Source organism: Branchiostoma lanceolatum, chromosome 10, assembly GCF_035083965.1.
Source record: "Branchiostoma lanceolatum isolate klBraLanc5 chromosome 10, klBraLanc5.hap2, whole genome shotgun sequence".
NCBI classification, from domain to species: domain Eukaryota; kingdom Metazoa; phylum Chordata; class Leptocardii; order Amphioxiformes; family Branchiostomatidae; genus Branchiostoma; species Branchiostoma lanceolatum.
Window position 1 is genome coordinate 12,921,705 of NC_089731.1, and position 23,158 is coordinate 12,944,862.

At 40.5% G+C, this 23,158-nt stretch overlaps 2 protein-coding genes across 2 annotated transcripts in view; one reads left to right on the plus strand and one right to left on the minus strand.

Moving 5' to 3' along the window:
* Nucleotides 1-8,841, plus strand: part of LOC136442970 (serine/threonine-protein kinase mTOR-like) — a 146,951-nt gene extending 138,110 nt beyond the window's left edge. Inside the window, exons 41-53 of the mRNA XM_066440014.1 lie at nt 40-214; nt 1,394-1,529; nt 2,326-2,473; nt 2,880-3,002; nt 3,520-3,602; nt 3,887-4,034; nt 4,702-4,837; nt 5,618-5,683; nt 6,100-6,171; nt 6,944-7,024; nt 7,479-7,584; nt 7,852-8,179; nt 8,631-8,841. Coding sequence (XP_066296111.1) covers nt 40-214; nt 1,394-1,529; nt 2,326-2,473; nt 2,880-3,002; nt 3,520-3,602; nt 3,887-4,034; nt 4,702-4,837; nt 5,618-5,683; nt 6,100-6,171; nt 6,944-7,024; nt 7,479-7,584; nt 7,852-7,867 — 1,290 coding nt within the window. The 3' untranslated portion in view covers nt 7,868-8,179; nt 8,631-8,841. The remainder of the gene's footprint in view (nt 1-39; nt 215-1,393; nt 1,530-2,325; nt 2,474-2,879; nt 3,003-3,519; nt 3,603-3,886; nt 4,035-4,701; nt 4,838-5,617; nt 5,684-6,099; nt 6,172-6,943; nt 7,025-7,478; nt 7,585-7,851; nt 8,180-8,630) is intronic.
* Nucleotides 8,842-9,709: 868 nt separating this feature from the next.
* LOC136443480 (uncharacterized) lies at nt 9,710-14,145 on the minus strand. The gene is made up of 3 exons (XM_066440722.1): nt 13,293-14,145; nt 12,750-12,892; nt 9,710-10,162 (listed from the first exon to the last, which is right to left on the minus strand). Exons 1-3 carry the CDS (start codon nt 14,130-14,132, stop codon nt 9,889-9,891), a joined length of 1,257 nt encoding a protein of 418 aa, XP_066296819.1. The 5' UTR covers nt 14,133-14,145; the 3' UTR covers nt 9,710-9,888.
* Nucleotides 14,146-23,158: the final 9,013 nt, after the last annotated feature.

Here is a 23,158-nt window from a genome sequence, read left to right on the forward strand (position 1 = left end):
TTTTAAAAAGTGTTCGCTTCATGTGATTATCACTTCCAGCTGACCTCACTGGAGCTGCAGTATGTGTCTCCCAAGCTGCTGATGTGTCGTGACCTGGAGTTAGCCGTGCCGGGGACGTACGAGCCGCACAAACCCATCGTCCAGATCAGCCGTGCACAGTCCTCCCTCGCTGTCATCACGTCCAAACAGAGGCCCAGGAAAGTCAGCATCTATGGTGAGTAAATGCATTATTCTGACTAATTCATTTGTGTACTTTTAAGTAGAAAAACGCCATTCTCTTTGCAGCTTGTTTGTATAGCTGTATCTGTCCTTGGTGCTGATTGGTCATTTGCATGGATATTGCAGCTATCTTGACTGCTTGTTTGCCATAGCTGTATCTGTCCTTGGTGCTGATTGGTCATTTTCATAGATATTGTAGCTTCCTTGGCTGCTTGTCTACCATAGCTGTATCTGTCCTTGGGGCTGATTTGTCATCTGCATGGATTTTGTAGCTTTCTTGACTGCTTGTATGCCAAAGCTGTATCTGTCCTTGGTGCTGATTGGTCATTTGCATGGATATTGCAGCTTTCTTGACTGCTTGTTTGCCATAGCTGTATCTGTCCTTGGTGCTGATTGGTCATTTTCATAGATATTGTAGCTTCCTTGGCTGCTTGTCTACCATAGCTGTATCTGTCCTTGGGGCTGATTTGTCATCTGCATGGATTTTGTAGCTTTCTTGACTGCTTGTATGCCAAAGCTGTATCTGTCCTTGGTGCTGATTGGTCATCTGCCTAGATTTTGTAGCCTTTTTGGTTGCTTGTTTGCTATAGCTGTATCATCCTTGGTGCTTATTGACCATTAGCACATCTATATCTTTCATTTCTTTTCTTAAATGAAAGATAGTACCTCTCTTAAATGCTGGGAACAAAAACTATAGTAACTAGAATCTAATAATTGTACCTAGAACAACAAATTAGATTCTTGATAGTCGAGATTGAGTATGAAAAAATAAGTCAAACATCTATCTAATTGTACCTGGTTTGTCCAATTCAAGAAGTGCTTTTGTTTGGTTGGTAAAGGTATGCCTGCCCTTGGTGCTGATTGGCCAACCACGCATCTACTTCTGCTTTTAACTCTTCCTTAGTCATTGAGTTCCAACAAAGCTGGTCCATTTCAAGATGCAATGGTTCAGAATGTTAGGTTGATAAATGTATCTCTGTCCTTGGTGCTGGTTGGCCATTAGGCCATTTATTCCTACTTGTACCTCTTCCTAAGCCCTTGAGTTACAACAAATCTGGCCATTTTCAAGAACCAACATTGAAGACTTCATGCTTAGTTGATCATAATTGTATCCGTCCTTAGTGCTGATTGGCTATTGTCTATATCTACTTACAACAAAGTTTGTCCATTTCAGGGAGCAACGGTGCAGACTTCATGTTCCTGCTGAAGGGTCACGAGGACCTCCGGCAGGATGAGCGGGTAATGCAGCTGTTTGGGCTGGTCAACACCCTACTGGCCAAGGACCCTGAAACCATGAGGAGACATCTCAGGTCAATACTTCCACAACTCCCATCTCAAACTTTAACATTAACCTTTAGCACTCTAAAGTAGCCTATACAGAAAGACAGCTTTTGTGACACATGGAGGATGTTTTTGGATATTATTATGTGCAGGGATCTTTAAAATGTGTTGTGTTGGTGAGACAAAACAGATTGAAGACAAACAAATTGCTAGGTCGGAAGGCACAGCTTCAGCCTTTTGTCAACTGCTGTGAACTCTTTACCGAGAACTTAAAACCACCACGAAAAGCTGTTCCATTGTGTGACTGTAGTGCGACTATTGTTTCAAATACGAACTCAAAACCACCACAAACACTCCATTTTCTCCCCACCGTGAAATTAAATCCCTACAAACATTTCTGCATTTACAGTAACAGAAAATTTTATGAAAATACATGTGAATATTTTGAAACTTTATTGCACGACAATTGTACATGGTACAAAGTATGGCAAGAATTTGTAAACATAACACAAAGTAGAAGTATAGAATAAAACCTAACATCCTAATTACTAATACAATACAATAAGGGCTAGAATACGTTTTCGATATAGTGTTATAATTGAGTTGGTTTAATCATTAGTTTCGGTATTTTTTCTAATATGAATGCAGTCGTTTAGATATTTACCTATGTTTGCATGGTTGGGGATTGTTGCATTTAAATATGTACTCAAAATGGTCTGTAGCATCGAGACTCTTAAAACTTGTACTTGTTTTAAGAAGTGTGAATAGCTTATTACGTAAAACATCATATCTAGAGCATTCCATTTTTGTGTCTCCATCCTACAGCATCCAGAGGTACTCAGTCATCCCCCTGTCCACTAACTCTGGACTGATTGGCTGGGTTCCCCACTCCGACACCCTCCACACACTCATCAGGGACTACCGGGAGAAGAAGAAAATCCTGCTCAACATCGAGCACAGGATCATGCTCAGGGTTTGTTGTCCGTTTTTGTTTGTTTGCTGCCTTATGTGATAAAATGTTCTTCTGATAAAAGATCAGATAAATGAATCAAAAACGTAATTTTTAAACTTGCTAAAGCCCCTATCTTACTAGATTGCAGCACGTTGATGACAGTGTGCAAATGCCAGCTTGCCGCCCTATTTCTGCCCAACCACCGAGTGAGATAGGGGTTTAACCTGGCTGAAATACATATTTTACTAAAGGTATTTTATCTACAGTCCGGGCTAGAGAGTGAACCTATATCAGTTTGTGGAAGAATTAATGAAAGCAATCATCATGTGACTCTCAAATCTGACTGATTAAGCAAGTTTACTTTGTGTTTTTGTCACTTTTCCGTTCTTGTTCAAAATTGTTTGTTGCCTATTTTCTGACCAATCAGATGGCTCCTGACTATGATCACCTGACCCTGATGCAGAAGGTGGAGGTGTTTGAACATGCCATAAACAACACAGCAGGAGACGACCTGGCCAAGATTCTCTGGTACAAGAGCCCTAGCTCAGAGGTTAGTCCTTCTCATGTCATGTGAGTAGCGTGCATAGTCCAGTGGTTAGCAGCGCTGCCTCTGGAACTAGGAGCTGTGAGTTCGATTCCAGCTGTGTAGCTGTGTGCTCACCCGACTTGTACGCTACCGAAAAGGGTTGCAGTCCTTAGGACGGGATTTTAGTCGTGGTACACTGTTCGTTGTGCTTGTCAAAAAGAGCTAGGGGAATTTCCCTGGAACAATGAATTTGTAAATACTGTACATAGTGTCTGTCTTCTCTTTCACGACCAGTGGAAGAATAGCTCTTCAGTGAGCTAAACTGGATTGAGATCACTTTCACACATCTAGATATTATTCAAGACACTTTTCTCAAGATAAGTCACTGTACTTTACATTTGTTGTACAATTTTCAGAGCAGCTATGGTTTAGAATTGTCATTACCGGTAGTCATTTTTACAAAATAGTACTGATTTAGAGAATTGCTGTAAATGTTTTGGTCTTATTTAGGTGTTTGCTTGATGTCTTGTCCATATTTCAGGTGTGGTTTGACAGGAGAACTAACTACACCCGTTCCTTGGCTGTCATGTCCATGGTGGGGTACATCCTGGGTCTGGGAGACAGGTAAGAAGTTATTTTGTGGCAATTGAGAAACATGTACAACTCATCATAAGTTACTGCTGTATCAAAAGGTGCAAGTAGTGATTTTCTTTTACATAATGATTCCATTGCATTCTGAATGACAAAAGCTTTGCGTACCTGAAAAGCAAAGTATACATTTTGTACAACAGTTGCTTCCTGTTCATCTAGGAAAGCTGTAAGTTGAAGGGACAGCAGAGAACCTTCTCCTAGTTAAAAGAAGTAAAACAATTACTTGAAAAGTTTGTCTACTTTTGATGTACTTCTAGGCATCCTTCCAACCTGATGTTGGACCGTCTATCTGGTAAGATCCTGCACATTGACTTCGGAGACTGTTTCGAGGTCGCCATGACCAGGGAGAAGTTTCCTGAGAAAATCCCTTTCCGTCTCACCAGGATGCTGACCAATGCCATGGAGGTGAGTAACGTCACCAGGTCTATCATTAACTTCAAAAACTTCTCAGTTCACAACTACAACTTGTTACGTAATAACAGTCGATTCTGTAATGGGACTGCCATGGTGGGGTCGTGTGGTGTAACAACAGCATGTTTGGTTCAGAACCCAAGAGGTCCTAGGTTCGAATCCTGCCATGTTACCGATCTTGTGCCCTTGGGAAAGGTACTTTATACAACTTTCATCACTTCACTCAGGTGAAAATGAGTAGTACCTATCTTTAGGGAAGTCCCTTGGAAAGGACATTAAATGGAGGTCCCATGTTTGAGGAGAGCCACACCATGAGCACGTTAAAGAACCCGCCACACTTATGAAAAAGAGAGCCCTTCCCAGAGCGGATCAAAACCTTACAGTCGGTATATGGTAACAGAATCTTCAGCAAGTTGACGTTGATAGCCTCAAAAGAAAGAAGAAGAAGTCAGAGAAGACCCCTTTTGGCTTTTAATATTTTCCCAGGGACTGCCTTTTCCATGGTGGTCACATTTGTTCTTGGGCTGGAGAGTACGTACAAGTATTAATGAATATTCAAAGTAGTGATTCCAAAAATATATTTTAATTGAAAGAGGCTTACATATTTATGACTGAAAGAATCTTTCAAGAGTTATTTGCTGACCCAACCCTCTGTCCTCAGGTTACTGGGATTGATGGAAACTACCGGATCACGTGTGAGAAGGTGATGCGCGTGCTGCGGGACAACAAGGACTCCGTCATGGCCGTGCTGGAGGCCTTCGTGTACGACCCTCTGCTCAACTGGAGACTAGTGGACAGTACGTAGACTGTTTTTCATCCAAACCCATTCTGTTCTGCACTTTTTGATCCTTTGCTTAACTGGAGACTGTTGGACAGTATGTGGAGTCTACCATTAAGAATCTTTTTGATCAGCACCTTCAGAAATACATTGTTTTCCTGAGCTTACCATAGTTGTATATATGATAGACATACCCTATCTGTTTTCTTTTTCAAGTGTCAGAGTATCAAGAAAGGTATATATAGAATAGAACATGGTGTATTCCGTAACGCAGGAGGTACTGGCCCGACCGCAGGTCGTTTTGCCCAAAGGTCTTTTGGCGATCCGACCCCCGGAAGGGCCGGGCCCGAAGGTGATGCAGATTGCACTGTGTTGTATTGTTATTTGTGTGATACTATCCAAAAACACACACATTTCAATGTGAAATGCGCCAAAACTTGAGAGGGTTTTGTATCCTCAAACAAAAAAATTGTTAGTAGCAACATCAATTCTAGCATCCAAATCCGGTACTCAAATTTTTGACAGCAGCTCAACCAACGCACTTTGAGTTTGAATCATTCAAATTAAACTAGGGAAGCCCAGGCCATACCGCGTAAAGTATGGACTGGTCTGAACACTCATATTAAAGGTTATCGCGGCCTGGATATGTTATAGTGCTAGTATATAGATAAATACATGTATCTTATTTGTGTCTGTTTGTACAGATAAATGTGCATGGTATGGATATAGCAATTGTGAAAATATCTCTGACTCATACAATGACAAACACTATTTTCATCTATTCACTCTTTGTTCCCAGCTGCTCCCAAAGGCAAGAGATCTAAGACGAGGACTGAGTCTTACTCAGCCAGCCAGTCAGGAGCAGGTAGGAACAGTGTTCTAAGTTTGATGCTCTAAGCTTTGATGCAAGGACTTGACATGTTTATTGTCTTTGAATATTCAAACGTATGTATAGGCATAACCTCCGTTAACATTATTCCGCCTGGTTACCTAAATCCGCCACTTTGAACAGTGTGTTTGAGAGATCTCTAGTGCAGCACGCCTCCGGTATGCACACTTTAGATAACAGGAGTGCATCGTACTGAAGGACGTTGGGTTTGAGATCTGTTTTGACGTATCTTTTCAGGGTGGCGGAATTATGTACCCTGGTGGAATTAAATCAGTAGCTTGTTTATCATCTATGAATATACACAATTTAGACACTGACATAGATGTTGATTTTTGTTTAAAAATGAGGTTTTCTTGCATTTTGTATGAAAACTGTATCTGCCATTACATCAGATGCCCTTGAGGAGATTGGCCAGGCCACTCAGAGGAACAAGGGCCTGTCTGAGTCTGTGCAGGCTTCGTGGGGTAAGAAATGTACTTTTTATCTCCATGAAAAATGGAGATATAGTTTTGGGTGTGTCTGTGTGTGTGTCTGTTTGTCTGCTTGTCTGTCTGTTTGTGTTTCTGCACTACTGTAGTCAGCATAACTCAAGAACCTCTTGATGGATTACGATGATATTTGGTATGTGGGCAGGTGTTGTGAAGCCGAAGTTCAGGGTCGATTTTGGGCCCCCTGGTATGTGACCTTGATACTGCAGCAGAACTTCCGTTTTTGTATCTTTTGACCTGGACGTGCTATGGTCTTGTTTTTTGGGTGGCTGATAGCTTGTGATGTAATAAAGAAGTGGTGTAGATTTGGGCCCCATAGCAGCTTGCTCTGGAACTGCAGGGGCATAATTGTGAAAATCATCTAAGGAGAATAACTGAACAAAGGTACAACGGATTTCCATGTTATTTAGTATGCAGGTAGCTTAGACAGAGATATACACAATTAAGTACAAATTATGCTAATTGGGACTTAATTTGCATAGCTAATGAGGAAAATCTGTACTTGTTATATTACCTTCAATCTGATGTCACACTTAATTCACTCATTTTGTCTTTTAAATGTAACAAGAAGCATTTTTTAAGTAAAGAGTTATGTGCTGGTTTATGCTGTAGTTTGTTAAGTTTTGGGTTTTTACTGCTACCTCTGCATTTACTATATGTGTTTTAAGTTGTATGTGAGAGCATATGTGCTATATGTATGTAATTGAAAATATTAGCTCTTGCCTAACATTACTGTATGTTACAATAGATGACAGTGAGGGCCCCAAACCAGAGGCTTTGAACAAGAAAGCAGTGCAGATCATCAACAGAGTCAGGGACAAGCTGACAGGTAAAGTTGAACCTATAATCATATTTCACTCCCCATACCATAGGTATAGGTAGAGTGAAATAAATTGTTTTTTCCCATGTTTCTCCCTCCTCCTGTTTTTTTTTTCATTTCAGTTATATCGATTAAACTCATTTTTAGGGCAAACGACTAACTTGAAATTTGGCGTGGAGTTAAAGCCTCTAGACGTTTTCATTCTGGTTGCCTGAGGTCACGTTGCAGGAACACACGCACAATGAATGACACATTTAAATTTATGTAGTTTACATCATTACATGATCTATAATCATCATCTGCAAAACATCCACTATTGCATGGGGAGGGAGTGAAATATGTTGTATTTGCTCTCAAATCAAATGGCGGCCTATCAAGTGGAATATGTTTTCTATCATTTCTCTCTATTTCTGATTTCTTTGATCTTTAACCCTTAACCTTTCACCTTTGTTTCTGTTCCCAGGTCATGACTTCAACAAGGATGAGTCACTGGAAGTGCCTACTCAGGTGGAGCTCCTGATTGGTCAGGCCACGTCACATGAGAACCTGTGTCAGTGCTACATAGGATGGTAAGTTGGCCCTGATTGGTCAAGCCACATTAAATAAGAACTGAGTATAAGATGTGAAGTCTTTTTCTATGTAACGATTTATCTTGTTTATGTAAATGCTTTGACTTTATAAAGATGGACTCTGCGAGTCAAATATTGAGATTGCTTGAGTGTTAGTTTTCTTAAATGATTTTATGTGTGATATATTTTGATTTGTGCATATTTCAATGATGCAGTTAAGACTATCATGTAATCAGTGACTAACAGTAAAACATTTTTAAATTCCAGGTGTCCTTTCTGGTGATGCTGGACTTTACATATCTCCAACTTCCGACCTGCCACAACAGTGATTACATCAACCATGTGTCTGTAATAGTAGGACTGGGAGATGTCATGTAGTGTGATAAAGAACCATTGTTATATACTGGGGTAACAGTTGCAATTGTGGTAATAACCACTGGCATGTATGTGTGCCTATAGCAGGATTGGTCCATCAGTCTCTCTCCTATTTTTGATGTACTACGTTAACCTTAAAGGAAAGTCAACTTAGCGATGACCTGAACATAAAAACAACTATCAAAAAATTTGGTGCAAATTGGTTGAAAGCTGAAAAAAGGTAATAGGATGTGGGAGATTCTTTATACACAACCAGGTATTGATCTCACCTGCTAACGTTTCGATGTCTATCAGACACTTTCTTCAGAGCTTCTCACCGCTATAAGTAGCCGATGTAGGTGGCGCTTTTGCGGTGAGAACGCTGTCCCAAATATGGCTAAGTTTGTATCCCCCCTCGTCTCGGTTCATCACCGGTGTTGTCTTCCTTATCCAGACCGCCTCCTTAATCCACTGGGGATACAAACTTAGCCATATTTGGGACAGTGTCCTCACCGCAAAAACGCCACCTGCATCGGCTACTTATAGCGGTGAGAAGCAGTACTCCAGTCAGAAGCTCTGAAGAAGGTGTCTGATAGACATAGAAACGTTAGCAGGTGAGATCAATACCTGGTTGTGTATAAAGAATCTCCCATATCCTATTTTCTACCAACCTGATGAAATTATTTTCGAAGGTAATATGATGTTTTTGGCTATGTGTAATCCTTCTTCTGCTATAGGACACTATACTAAGTGTGAAGTCAGGGTCAGACCTTGCTAGTTGTGATTGTAGATGAACTAATCTTAATGATTAATTGACAATGTGAAAGAAAATGTGGAAGTGTACATACGATATAAAAACATAATCCATTGATATCAATAACTCAATAAAGCCAGTAACTCGCAGATTGTTGTCTTGTCTTTACTTCCAAAACTCTTGCGTTTCACGTTTCCAGTTGGAATCATAACATATGCATTATATAGTCTATAATATTTGCTTAATTCAAATTTATGGTACATATATAAAAGATTCTCTGTTGCAACAACACACACCCGTACCATTTCTCTTTGCATCCATTATAAAATTTACAAAATTTAGGCAAGATTAGAAAATCTTTTTGTTATATTCTAACCAGGATTTGGAACTCATATGAATTTGATACGAATCTTAACAATATTTTTCGATCCCTTAATAATTTCTACTGCATACACACAATGTTTGAATGTTTCTATGCATGTATTTGAACTTCATCACATGTAAATGATTTTTCACAAGAGGGTTCCTATGAAAAGATCCCTTAACAAATAATATCTGTTGATACTTTGTCATTCATCAAACTTGTATGGCACAAAGACATAGATGTAAATAGCACCTCATTGGAAAAAACATTGAAAATTTTGAATGTGATCATGAACATTGGTTAATGTTTATATTCACCATTGTGTAGGCTTATTATCAATTCAATAATATGAAACGCAATACATAAATCTTGTCATGAAGTCCTATAACTTATTACTATAAAGTATAAACAAACATCACACACACTATCCGTCTTATCAATGTAATACTTTGCTATTTTGTTACAGTCCTATGCTACAAGGTCAAAATGTACTTTGATTTTATAGATAGTCGTTGTTGCTTTTATGCGGTCTTTGCAAAACTTGAAGCTGAATCTGACACACAAAGCCATACAACTTATCAAGTCAAGTCAGTGCCTTTATGTAGCTTTGAATGCTTGTTCGGCCACACGGCCACTTTTCAACAAGGTCCAACTTAAAGAAAGAATGAAAGACCTTTATTGTACATTTTTGCTTAAACAAGCTAAGTACAGGTCATAGTGATAAGCAAAGGAATGCATATAGTGGTGATAATATAACGTAATAGAAGGTAATATCTTACTACGTCTAACAGGACTTAGACAAGGTTGAACTTCCCAACTTAAAGTTACATCATCAGACATAATACAACACACAGCCGTTGTCCTCGCACGTTTTCGCAGGTCCTCCGTGGCACTGGTACACCACGTCCTTGGAGTTAGTAGTGTGTTTACCGGAGAAGCACAGCCCCGTCATATAGGAGTTTACGCCCTCCTGGTAAAACGTCATCTTGGTCAGACGGAACTCTGTAGAGCATGCGCGACATTTGAAGGTCGTGCTGGTCGAGTGTTCCTTCTTCTTCACTACACAGTTGTTTGGGTGGCTCAGGGCACAGCGTTCAGAGTCGAACCTTAAATGAAATAAAACGCAGCTTTAAGTATTTGATGTGTTAAAAGCCATACGGGCACTGTGAAGATATGTTCTGTCGCTAGACGAGGTTACGTTAGCTAAGCACTTTTTTGTTGTTGTCTTGTTGTTGTTTACGGATCCAGGACAACAGGACGAAACAAATATATCGTTACCAGGCGGACGTTTGCTTGTTCGAGAACAAATTCTAGGTTTTAGAACAGCAACACCAAACATAGCGCCTAGTAACAAACATTGGAGAATTTTTGTATCGACTGGTCGCAAACAATACAACATGTCATTCTTCAACAAGATTGGCGTTTGCCCTCAACGAAGAAAGAAACTTTGATTTAAGGAATGCTGGGTTTTAAGGTTAGCTTTTCCTTATTTTACGTCGATGAAGGTTAGACATCCAGGTAATAAGATACGCCAAATAGCAGTTACTCAAGCAAGTGGATATGATTTTGGAAACGGTCAGACGTTTCAAGCTAGTAGCATCCACTACTTTTCGTCAGGGACACTTAGCAAATCTTGCTTATTGTCACTGACGAAAAGTAGTGGGTGCTACTTGAAACGTCTGACCATTTCCAAAATAAAATATCAATTTGCTTGAGTTACTGCTTTTTGGCGTAATCCTTATTTTGCCTACTTCTTCGAAATGGAGAAAATAGCACATGAATCAGAAATGCTTACAACAGCTATTCTCCAAGCAGAGCTTTCGGTCGAGTGGGGTAGTAGTGGCATTTTTTTTTTTTACGTCTGAAAAACCCTGTCACTACTACCCCACTCGACCGAAACCTCTGCTTGGAGAATATACAACAGCCAGGCCAAGGTGAATGAACTTCTGTGTAATGCCGATGATGAGTTAGTTTTACGATGTAAAAATGAACATGGTTTCTTCATCAGTTCTGCGTGATCTTCTGTCAATATTTCATTACCTGCTGCGTATATTCCTTCTAATAGCAGCCATAAATATGTCTACAGGGCTGCCCATTGCAACAGAGCTCATCCGTAACAATGGAAGTCGTAAATATAGCGCAATAAATCTCCACCTTGGCAATGGAAGATCAAAGACCATGATACTGAGTGACTGCGGTGATACATTTTTGACCATATCATTAGTTACCTAGACCCATTTCCCAAAGGACTAGTAATGGCATCGCCGTAGTCAGGCATTTCTTTCTTTGCTGTGTGCACAGATGATCTGCCTACATTCTGTCTGTAACATCTACTATCATGATTCCAACAGGGTACATAATTCCGCCACCCTGAAAAGATATGTCCAAAGAGATCTCCAATCCAACGTCCCCCTGTATAATGCATTCCTGTATACATTGTATCTATACTGTGCATACCTTGGGAGTGTGTTTGTTTGTTTGTGTGTGTGTGTGTGTGTGTGTGTGTGTGTGTGTGTGTGTGTGTGTGTGTGTGTGCTGCACTAGAAATCTGTCAAACCCACTGTTTTCTCAAAGTGGCGGAATAATGTAACCTGGCGGAATAATATTAATGGAGGCTACATCATTCAGAAGAACAGTCCATAAAAAATGCTAGGACCAATATGTGATCTAGTACTTTTTTTCTCTAATACTTCATCTTTGTGAAAAATCAAACTTACAGAATACTTAGAGGGATAACAAAAGGGGTATTTCTCATCAAATATTCCTCACGCATACATTTAAGTCCACTACAGCCAGTTAAAACTATTCTGCCCCAAACAACCACAAGCTTAAAACCGCCTCATTTCGTACAGGTCGTTATCTAATTTATGAATGAATAGTTTATGATTGTGGAGGAATACACGGACATTAAGACAGACCCATTCATTCATTCTTCATGGCCCAATTGTGTCCGATGCTTGATGATGAAATAATAGTGATTGACAGCATCATTGTCGTCTAACACGCACTGACACAGACCAGCGTTTTACTCAAATGTTGTAAACAATTCCTTTGTCAACTGTAACATTTTATCCCGATCAACCAGTAAACGAAGCTTATTATGTAGAATTTCAGACATTGCATCACACAGTAATTTATGCCCCCATTCCAATAGGGCTGCAATCTCGCTGCGATCACTCTGTGACGTAAAATTTGACAAATTTGGTAAATTTGAGTGCTCAACGAATTTCATGGATAAAAAACAAAAGGTATTCCGCTTTGTATGTTTTCTTTTCTTTTTAGTCATACTTGTACAGCTTGCATGATTCTGAAGTCAAAGGTTACACAAATTCAGTGCAGGTCGCAGCGAGGGCAAGCAAGTGGAATGGGGGCCATAAAAATAGTAAATCAGGGAGTTGTTGAATTCCAATGTTTCCTCTATAAGACCTTTTCAATTCATTCCCAAATACCCTAGTGTACATGCTGGCATGTTTGATATATGGGTTTACCACAATTCGCGTGAACACCTAAGAATGGTATCATTAAAGGCGGTCTCATCAAGCTCAATGATGTTTAACTACACTTGTGATTGTATGAATATGCATACGTATAACTGTAACCATCATGGAACTTTTAACCTTATATGTATATATAAATTAAGATTTTTTTTCATATTGCTGCCGTGCTTATGATTATATTTAAGTGCTCACTGACCTCGGGTTGTAGTTCTTGTGACATCTGACACAGTGCTGCTGAGAGGCGGGCGGGTGTCTGTGTCTGGGCAGGAGAAGGCTCAGCGCCATGATCAGTTTGGCGTCTTTCCGCTTCAACCGTCTCTTCAGGGCCGATTTCAGCTCCTAGCGAAATTGAAAGACCATGATTGTGTGTATCATTTTAAAATCAATGTTAAATTTGCACGACGTAGTAACGAAGACGTCATTTAATCAACCAAATGATCCATTTGATAGTAGATTAGACCTTGAACTTCGCTTGCATACAGAAAGCCATGCGTCCGAAATAATGCTTAAGCTTTCATGAGACAAGTGTCCTGAACTGGTTAAGATGTCTCTTGAACTGATAATGTAATAATGACAAATGTATTATTGAATGTCTTATTGAAGTATAAGATTAACAATTTGCTTCGGCTATTTCACATTGCCCCACGACAAAATCTAAAAAATCATCATCATCGAAAATTGTAGAATACTAAGATTATTTCAGTATTTGACCCAAATTCAGGGTTTCTAAGACACTTACCTCTGGGTCCATTGTATCCAACAGTTCCGACATCCGCACCAGCTCATTGCTAAGGTAAGAGCACTTCACAATAGCCTGGTCCTGTGTCACCTGGTCGCGAGCTCTCTTAGTGGACTCCGTGTGACCGTTAGGGAGTCCGTTCACTGCTCGTCTCCTGTCATCTTCAAACTTCACATGATGACGACCCTTTGGACGAACGTCGTGATGATCATCGTTGTTGTTGTCGTGGTCCCGGTGGTGTAGGATTGTGTGCAGCCGGGGTATTTGTTCGTGGTCATGTTCGAGAACATCCCTGTGCTCTTCTGTAGAAGATGGTGTCCGCACGCTGCCGTCGCTTGATAGTGGAGTCAGGCCATTTTCGCGTTCATGGATCAAGTCGCTGTTCGCAAATCCGATACCAGAGTCTTCTAACTTTCGTGCTAAATCGTTTATCTGCTGATGACGCGGCATGTTGCTGTAGTGTTGTGGATGCTCGATTTCACTGTGCGCTGATTGAAGGTCGCTTGACGTTCCACTGGCAAAATCACCAGCTTCCTCTGGTAGTCTGTGGTAGTCATGGCGACCACCGGCGATACCATTCTCTAGTAGGTGTCGTCTCAACTCCGTTTTTGGAGCGTCAGAATCGCTATCGGTGCTCTGTTCTACCTTGCTCTGCCTCATAAGATTAGTCCTTTGTTGAAGACTTCGGGCAAACGAACTCTCCATGACAAAGGGCATGCCATCTATGGAACCACCTACTTCTATGGGATGGTCATCATTTTCCTTTGATGTACCGTTCTTGCTGTTTTCCGCATCGATGTTACTTTGACAGGTGTCGGATTCATCATGTAACTCTTTCATGGAATCTTTTCTCTCTAGCTCATCCGGCACATGCAAACTGTCACCATTTTGGTGATTATGATCAACATCTTGTTCGTGACTTTGTACGTCACTGCCCATCTCAACAGGTAGGTTGCCATTGCTTCGATGCGGTGAGTTATGGCTAGGAGGACGCTGGTTGATTAGGACGTCGCCTATTTGAGTCGTTGTGTTATAAACCTCATTTGGCACTGCTTGGTCGTCATTCATGACAGACTGTTCAGACTCTCCTTTTTTGTCCAGTTCCACATGACTTGTGGTGCTAGTCGGTGCACTCTTTTCGATGTTTTTAACTTCTGTCGGCATAGCGTCTTTGCCTGTAACTGGAGAGTCTTGCAAAGCACTGGAGTGACCATTTTGATGGTTGTGGCTCGTCTCTGTATCTTTTGTGGGGGATACTTTTGGCTTGATATCATCTTTAGAGCTGCCAGCGTCTATATCCGTCTGTTGAGTTTCAGGCAAGGGGTTCTTTCTCGTACGCTGATCTTTCTTCTTCAAAATACTCATCCACGACCGCTCGCCGTCCATGGCTTGTCGTTTTCGTTTATCAATCGGGAAGTGGTTTTCCTCAAACATCTTACTTATCTTGGCAACTTTTCCTTTACCTTTCTTTGGATTATTCCAGGCGCGAGCACTTAGATCAAGAACCTCCTGTTTTTCCGGAGCGCGGTGTGCTCGCGCCGTGTTGTCCAGGGACTGAAACCCGTCCACGATAGTGGCGACTTCCTTGTCCTCTGCACAGCCGTCCAAGGCTTGTTCGATATCGTCCATTGAGTACGCCATTTTGCTGACAGTCACCCGCATAAGCTCTTGTCCGTTTGATGGCAATAGCAGAAGGAAGATGGCCCTTTACTCATACCTGCAGAAACAAAAATCAATGAATGTTGTTCTGATAATGATTTAACTCACAAGACCGCCACCTGTGTTTCAAATATCATTTAGGCGAGTGCTGGTAGCGGGGCCATTTCAACATTTGAACAGGGGAATATCCTGAGATATTATGTATTTTTCAATATTTTGATGTGTTTATAATAACTTCATTGCACAGCAATTGTACGATGTACAAAGTATGGCATCTACTGATACATAACTACAGTTCATAAGGCTAATCTACCTTTTACCTAGTATGGGATTATTCTCCAAGCAGAGGTTGGATCGGGGTGCTAGTAGGGAAGCGTTGAAAATCCCGGCCACTACTAGCCCCCCGATCGAAACCTCTGCTTGGAGAATAGCATGGGATGACAATGGGCTTTCACCATCATTGGAGGAATTATTATATTTCAAGCTATAAATCTTTGATGCTCAAAGCCACATGAGAGCTTTTACGTTTATACCGACACAACACTGAAATACAGCCTGTGAAAAGTGCTGCTTATTCTGATTACCCTACAGTTTGACAGGATGGCACTTAAGCTGTTATAGATGAATGCCCACGTGGGATTTCATGTCTACTACGTCAAGATCTGTATCTAAGGTATGTATGCAAGAGCGCATGCAATCAGATACCCAGGTAATTGCAGACTACATTGTGCACTTTACGGCACCACTTCTGAATTATGGATTCAAAATGATGTAGACTGTATTATAATTCATCATACACAAGGCTCTCATCGTATATACCAGGATTTATCTCAATGGACTTGAATAGAAAATCTAATTACATATTGACGTGTGACAACCCCTGCATGGTATACATAGGATAATATATTAAAGAATGTCTAGACGTTAGAAATTCCTCGAATGATTGCAAAAGCCTATCCCATACTACACACTCTTATATTAGGTAGATTAGCCTTAAGTTATGGAACTGTAGTTATGTACAAGTAGATGCCATACTTTGTACCTTGTACAATTGTTGCGCAATAAAATTATTATGGTTATCATTATAATGGTTAGCCCATTATGACTTCAACACAAACGAATGAGGGCCAAGCTTCTAAATTTGGCTAATCTATGGTGGAAATTTAAACGTAAATTTGATAGTGTGCCTTTCGCTGTATTTGTAGCACACACAACCCGATTGGGGCATGGAAAAATCTCCCCATCGAAGCGTACGGAAAACACCTACGTCACTGTCTGCAAATGTTGTGCAAAGTAAAAGTATCAACAGTAAACATTATCAGCAAAGTGTGTACACAACCTGAAATACCCACGTACCCCAGAGACGACACGTTTCTCTATAAGTTTATTCGGCCGGCTAAAACGCTATGAATAGGCCGCGAAGCCATTGTATTTTACAAGGGCAAACAAGCGATGCTTTAAAAAGGCACTTTGATTAAAGTTTAACCTACTGATACATATTATTAAAGAGCCATAGTGTCAAATATACGAGACCTAAGTACGCGTATGTGCACTGACGAATGGCGTTTGTGGCTAAATACAAGAACAAAGGAGAATTTGAGCAACAATAACATTCCGCTATTGGTTTGCTGAATGGATTGGTCAGATGTACCTAAAACCTTGCATGTGTTTTACCTTGTTTGGTATGTGGTGAATATACTACCATAAAAAGAACGTAATACCAGAAGCAACGTACAACGTTACACCACAAGGTGAAAATAACTTACATGTTATCAATTGTAATCACTACATTGCCTTATTTTTACTCTAAGTACATGTAGATGTGATGTATGTGTAGGAGCCGAGAGACTAGTTCTTTGAGAAAGAGAAATGTTAGTGAATCGAAGTGAAGAATATTCTGTTCGCCGCTACAAATACATGACGTAATGTTTATAACACACCAAACTTTACACTAGTACATTACTTCGACTACGACCGCCCCCCCCCCCCCCCCCCAACTCCACCGTATCTACCTTTGAGATGTTATGTACGACATGTGTAGGTCATGACATTTTGACAAATAGCGATCACAGATAGGTTTTGAAGCTAACGATGACAACACAGATGGCAGCTTATATGCTTCGCGCTTACGGATTCACACACGCACATACATACACACGCACATACATACATACACACGGTCACACGCACACACACACACGCATACGTATACGTACACGCAAACACATGGCACACAAACACGGCACACATACACACGTACACACACACCACACACACACACACAGTGACACACACACACACACACACACACACCACACACACACACACGCACACAGACACACATATATGTTGTCTACCTGTAGTAGCTTCAAAAATGGTGGATAAACGTTTAGCACACTGGTCATTCCTAGAGTCACGCTGTAAGATAGTAAAGTCATAAAAATTAAAACACCACAGTGTTACTTCGGTACCTTTATAAGCATCTCTCTCCTTGCATCAGCATGTTAGACGCCACCACTGCGACTGTAACTGTATTCATCAGTAACAGGTACATGGGGCTGCAATCCTATGTTGATGGGTAAATATTTGCGTTTCGCAGTGCCCTGACATCATGGCGTCACATGAACGTCCGTTCTGGACGGCACCTAACAAGTGTTCGCACTTTAATGAGCAAGCACTCGACATCTCACATGAAAAGCTAGAGCTTTATGACTTCGACCTTTGCTATTGTGGCAAGCGAATTCCTGTGAAGAAGTTCAGTGACCCTGTAAATATGTTTTCAGTAGACTATAGTTGAATACTATTCGCAATACACATCGTACCATGGCGCTGTTGAGGGTACGCAAGTAGTTGACTGTTTTGATCCATGACGTAACCTTAGAACTGGTATCATAATTATAAGTTGTTAAATGTTCCGTGTCTAATAGGTTACACATGTTGCATATTGAGAACATTGGCAGCTCAATGCCATAACATCGTGAATCATGGGTCCGGAATGGCAGGAAGGTAATTACTACTATAAACATGTCTGTCATAAAAACTGAAGTGCGCTTTATTCGACGCAAACGCTGTTCTGAAATGTCAAGGGGCATGAGCTAACTTCTCGTGACAATGGTTTTCTGATGAGTACAGTTAGACATTACTATTGTAAAGAAGTTACGTACATACATGTAGCACAACGATATACAATGATAGCTAACGTATTATACTGATACTATATGGCAAATCTAATCGGTTTTATGAACAACAGCAACACATACTGATTTACAGTCGCATTCTTCGAGGTTGATTGATGAAGAAACCCGTTTGCTGGGAGAATACAATTGGTAACAATGGTTGTATAAAAGAGAATAGTCACGGTACGTGACATGATATGCAACGCCATAACACCGTATTCATTTCCTACCCCATAAACGTCGCAACACTTTTCACAGTTTTCTCAACTATATGGACAAACATATGGATCAAAACTAGTGCGTTCACAGTAACCGTTCACAGCGTTTTGCCGTAAACCCTTACTCAAGTGAACCATATGATGTGATTATAGAGACAGAAACATCGCCTACGTGTGAGTTATTACATCACAAAAACCAACAATGTCAATGCGATCAGCTGTACTCTTGCCAGTATGCGTGCCAAACGCCCATTAAGAAAAACCTGCTTAAGCCCCCGTCACAAATAAGAAATTCAGCTCGGCCGACGTGTTGGCGAGCTTCAAATGTGCATTTTCGGCCGAAGTACGGCCGACGTCCTCTCGATCACGCGGGCTTCGGGCGATTTTTAGATATAAAAGTTGATCCAAATATTGGCCTTTTACCAGGTTAGTCGATACTGACTTCGTCCATGCCCAAGAGATGGTACCATCTCGTGGGGGATTTTTAGTTTTTAGTGTTCGACGGACGTCGCCCGAGATTTTCATTGGAAAATACGGTCGACGCTCGGGCGATTTTGAAATTCGGCGAGCTTCGGGCGATCTACAAAGTCGGCCGACGCTCGCATGAATTGTGACGCCGGCTTAATGATAGCAGGAGTGAGTGTACGATTTGGGTTTCACAAATACGTTAATTACTGTGAAAGCCATTAGACCGATAACGGTATGCCCTTGACAATCCAATATGACAGAAGCGAGCATGCAATTCTGAACTGGGAGATTCGTAAGTGCGCACGCTATATAATATTTGGCGTAATACTATCCATGTAAAGCAATTATTGATGGGGTCGTTTCCTGTTTGTATGATCGTAATTTCCGTTTGATAATACTAACTATAGGGCATGTCTAGAGCGATAATTTTGTGAGGAATTGTTTAAAGAACGCAGGATAATACTTGACATTTCTTATACGTATCGGCTTAACCCCTAACACTTTTTATGCCTCTAGTATGCTGCGTGTATCATATCTAGCATAGCTTGTACATAAACTAAGATATAAATTTCTCCCACGACAAACATTCGAAACCACGTAACACCTCCCGCAGTGTCTGGTAGAACGGATTGACCTGCTCACTGAGTCCCATGTACGTGAAAGGGCATATACACCGACGTCAAATGGCATTTTTTGTTTACCAGGAAGCACATAAGAAAAATACAAGCTAGTGTGTGTGTGTATGTTTGTGTTTTGGTACTTAGGTACTTAACGAATCAAGGAATAATAATATGATTAAGCCACGAACACCGCTGACAAACAAACATCTACCTACCGAAGGCACCCCGTACGCTCTACGTTCCTCTTGGACGTAGCAACACGAAAATGTCGCCTTCAATTAATATGTTATCAATAACTCTGATGGATTTACAAGTGCCTACCTTTTGGCCGGCTTTCTCTCCAGAGGATAAAGCAGCTTTTGTGGTGCGTACCTCCCACCCGTGTGCTCAGATATTGGGTCAGTGCAAGGGTATGGGTCCTCGTTAATTGGAAAAAATTATCGGAGAGGAACGAAGCCATATGTTTCTACATAAACGAACAAAATACGTCATAAAATCGACGAGACGTGGCGTAAGTCAAAAGCATTAAAAGATTTAGTGACTTAATGTGCCTTGGTCATTTATTTCATTGTGTGTACACCCATGGCTATTAACTACTTTAAAACTGCGTACGCAAGGAATTGATTTTAGCTTGGCTGTGTGCATGAAAGGGAAATCGGCAATAATGCACTGTGGACACGAATTCGATTACTATGGAAAATACTGAACGTCGTAAGACGAAGTGAGCGATCGTGACCAGGAATTAGAATGAGGTTCGCTTTGTGATAGGGAATTCCTGTTATATATTAAATGGAAATTTGTTAACCTTTTTGTTTGTTATCAACTTGATTGGACGTCAAACAAAATGACACGCTAGGAGACTAGACTCCACCAGGCCTTCCTACGGGCGTATGGATTGTAGAATTCGGCCAAGAAAGGAATACTTGGCTAGGAGAGTCAGTCCACGGTAAGGAATGAAACCCTCCGGTGAGCAAACTCCCCTGGCAAATATCTTCCCTATAGCCGGCGTAGTTAGTCTGGTAGAGACTACTGGGAGACTGCCAAATACATGTAACTTTAGCTTCCGTTATGACGTCATAGGAGTGTAGATCTGTCCGTACTATTTGAGTTACAAAGCTACCCCTCCCGTTCTTTGTCAGGCCCCTCAGTGTGTGTAAAAGGGTATCCAGGACGTGTGACATTCGATGTGACGGCAGCGATCGGTGCGGTTGATCATGGCTCTTTGAAAATGGTTTGTTGTCACGGGACACTTAAAGGCGGTACAAAATATCGGCGTTACCTTAAATACGATATTAGTTTGCTGACCATCTGTTGTAGTTGACAAGGTTTAGGTTGTAGCTCTGGAAAAATCGATATTCAGAAACGATCCCTGGCATTGCTGTGGGATACATTTTGATGAATCTCTGCCAACCTTTAAGGGTCACGGTACAGGTGTATAGATGCAGGTGTGGCCGTCTAACGGAAACGTGCAAGAATTTTAACGGCAGGTAGCAAAATAGTAGTCTGGCGTGTTTCCAACTTTATGACACATAGGGGCTTGCTCGTTTAGACCTAAAGGGGGAGGTGGTCGAGAATATCTTAAACACATCTTCCCCGGAGTTTCTCAAGGTCGGGTTGCAAAATAGTAGACTGGCATATTTCCAACGTTATTGCACATAGGGCTTGTTCGTTTAGACCTGAAGGGGGGAGGGGGTCGAGAATATCTGAAACACATCCTCCATTTCTCAAGTATTATGTTACTTTAGACAAAGACGTTTCACATCAAAACGTAATCTCCGCAGCTTTTAAATGTAATAACTAGCCCCAAAAGGGTTAATATAGATGGAATAAATCTTTAGGGATCTAGATAACTGTGTTTTACATAGTGAAGTCTATACCATTTAGTCCACGACACCCACTGTAGATAGATAGGTTAAGAAAAACAGAGAAATTCGTTGGAAGAAAAACGTTTACGTAAAAAGAAAAAGTGGTTCAATGTAGGACTGAAGTAAGCCATTTAGTTCTGACTTATCTACTAATGTACTTATGTACTAATGATTTGCTCGTGCCACATATCATATCAAATAACAAACCATTAACCAACCTGTTTTGTTTGTAATCTGATTGTTTCCAGGTCAGCCACTTATAACAAACGTTTATATGCATGTTTTGTAGATTTTAGAAAAGCATTTGACTGTGTGTGGAGAGAGGGACTCCGTTACAAATTACTAAGTTCGGGAATAGGTGGTAAATTCTATAGTTTACTTACATCAATGTATTCTAATCCAAAGACCTGCGTCAAAACCTCTACGGGTCTTACACCATTATTCACTACTGATAGAGGCGTGAGACAGGGATGTAACCTCTCTCCCACACTTTTTAACTTATTCATAAATGATTTAGTCAAAGAATTAGATAATCCCGACTGTGAACCCCCCACTCTACACAATCTACTTGTTCCTTGTTTATTATATGCTGATGATGTCGTGATATTTTCAGAGTCGGAAAAAGGATTACAACGTGCCTTGGACAGACTGAACATATTCTGTACAAAATGGAAACTACAATTAAACATGAAGAAAACTAAAGTTGTAATTTTCAACAAATCTGGACGATCAGTAAAAAATGTGAAATTTTCCTTTGGCTCAGATACTATTGAAATAACAAATTCTTATTGTTATCTGGGACTATTGTTGTCCTCATCAGGCACTTTTTCCTTAGCAAAAAAGCAGTTGTCCTTAAAAGCACGCAAAGCCCTTTTCAGTCTCAAACCGCTCTTTCGCTCTCCTCTGTCCCCTAAGGCTCTGTTAAGAATATTTGATGTGTGTGTTAAATCTATTATGTTATATGGCAGTGAAGTTTGGGGCAAGGACCATTTGAATGACAGGTGTCCGATTGAAACTATGCAGAACCGTTTCTGTAAAAATATTCTTGGAGTGCACCGAAATTCCAGTAATATAGCAAGTAAAGCAGAGCTTGGAGTGTTCCCGGTAGATTTAGATGTGTCAATCCGCATAGTTAAGTATTGGTTGCGCCTCAGACAACTCGATCCTTTGACTCATCCTTTACAAGTAGATGCTCTATTGTATCAACAGTCTTCCCAAGTGAATAGCAACAAGAAAAACTGGTTACAACATGTGAAAGATGTACTTGACAATAGCGGATACTCCTTTATCTGGAACTCCAACAATCTCGATCTAGACATACAACATATATGTACATTGTTAAGAAAAAGGCTGACCGACATTTACATTCAAAGTTTTCTTTATAGATTATCTATCGATGACAGTAAGTTAAGATTTTATAGGAATGTTAAAACAGAATACTCAATGGAAAAATATCTTTCCAACAAAGATTTTGAACAACGGTCAGCTGTGTGTAAGATACGAATAAGTGCACATCCACTAGAAATAGAAAAGGGTAGATATAAAAAGCTGCCCGCTCACGAGAGAATGTGTAAGTTTTGTACAATGAACGCAGTGGAAAATGAAATACATTTCCTTTGCCAATGCCCTCTATATGAGGCCGAAAGAAACGATTTATGTAAAGCAGCTTCCGTTAATTCTCCTAGCTTTCACCATTTGAATAGCTTACAAAAATCCATATCACTACTAAAATCAACAAACCCACTTACGATGAAAAACGTGGGTCTCTTTATTTTCCACTGCCTTCAAAAAAGAAGTCAAACCCAACCATAGTCAACCTTAGTTAACTTAGAACTTTGACAGTAGCCTAGATACCTATTT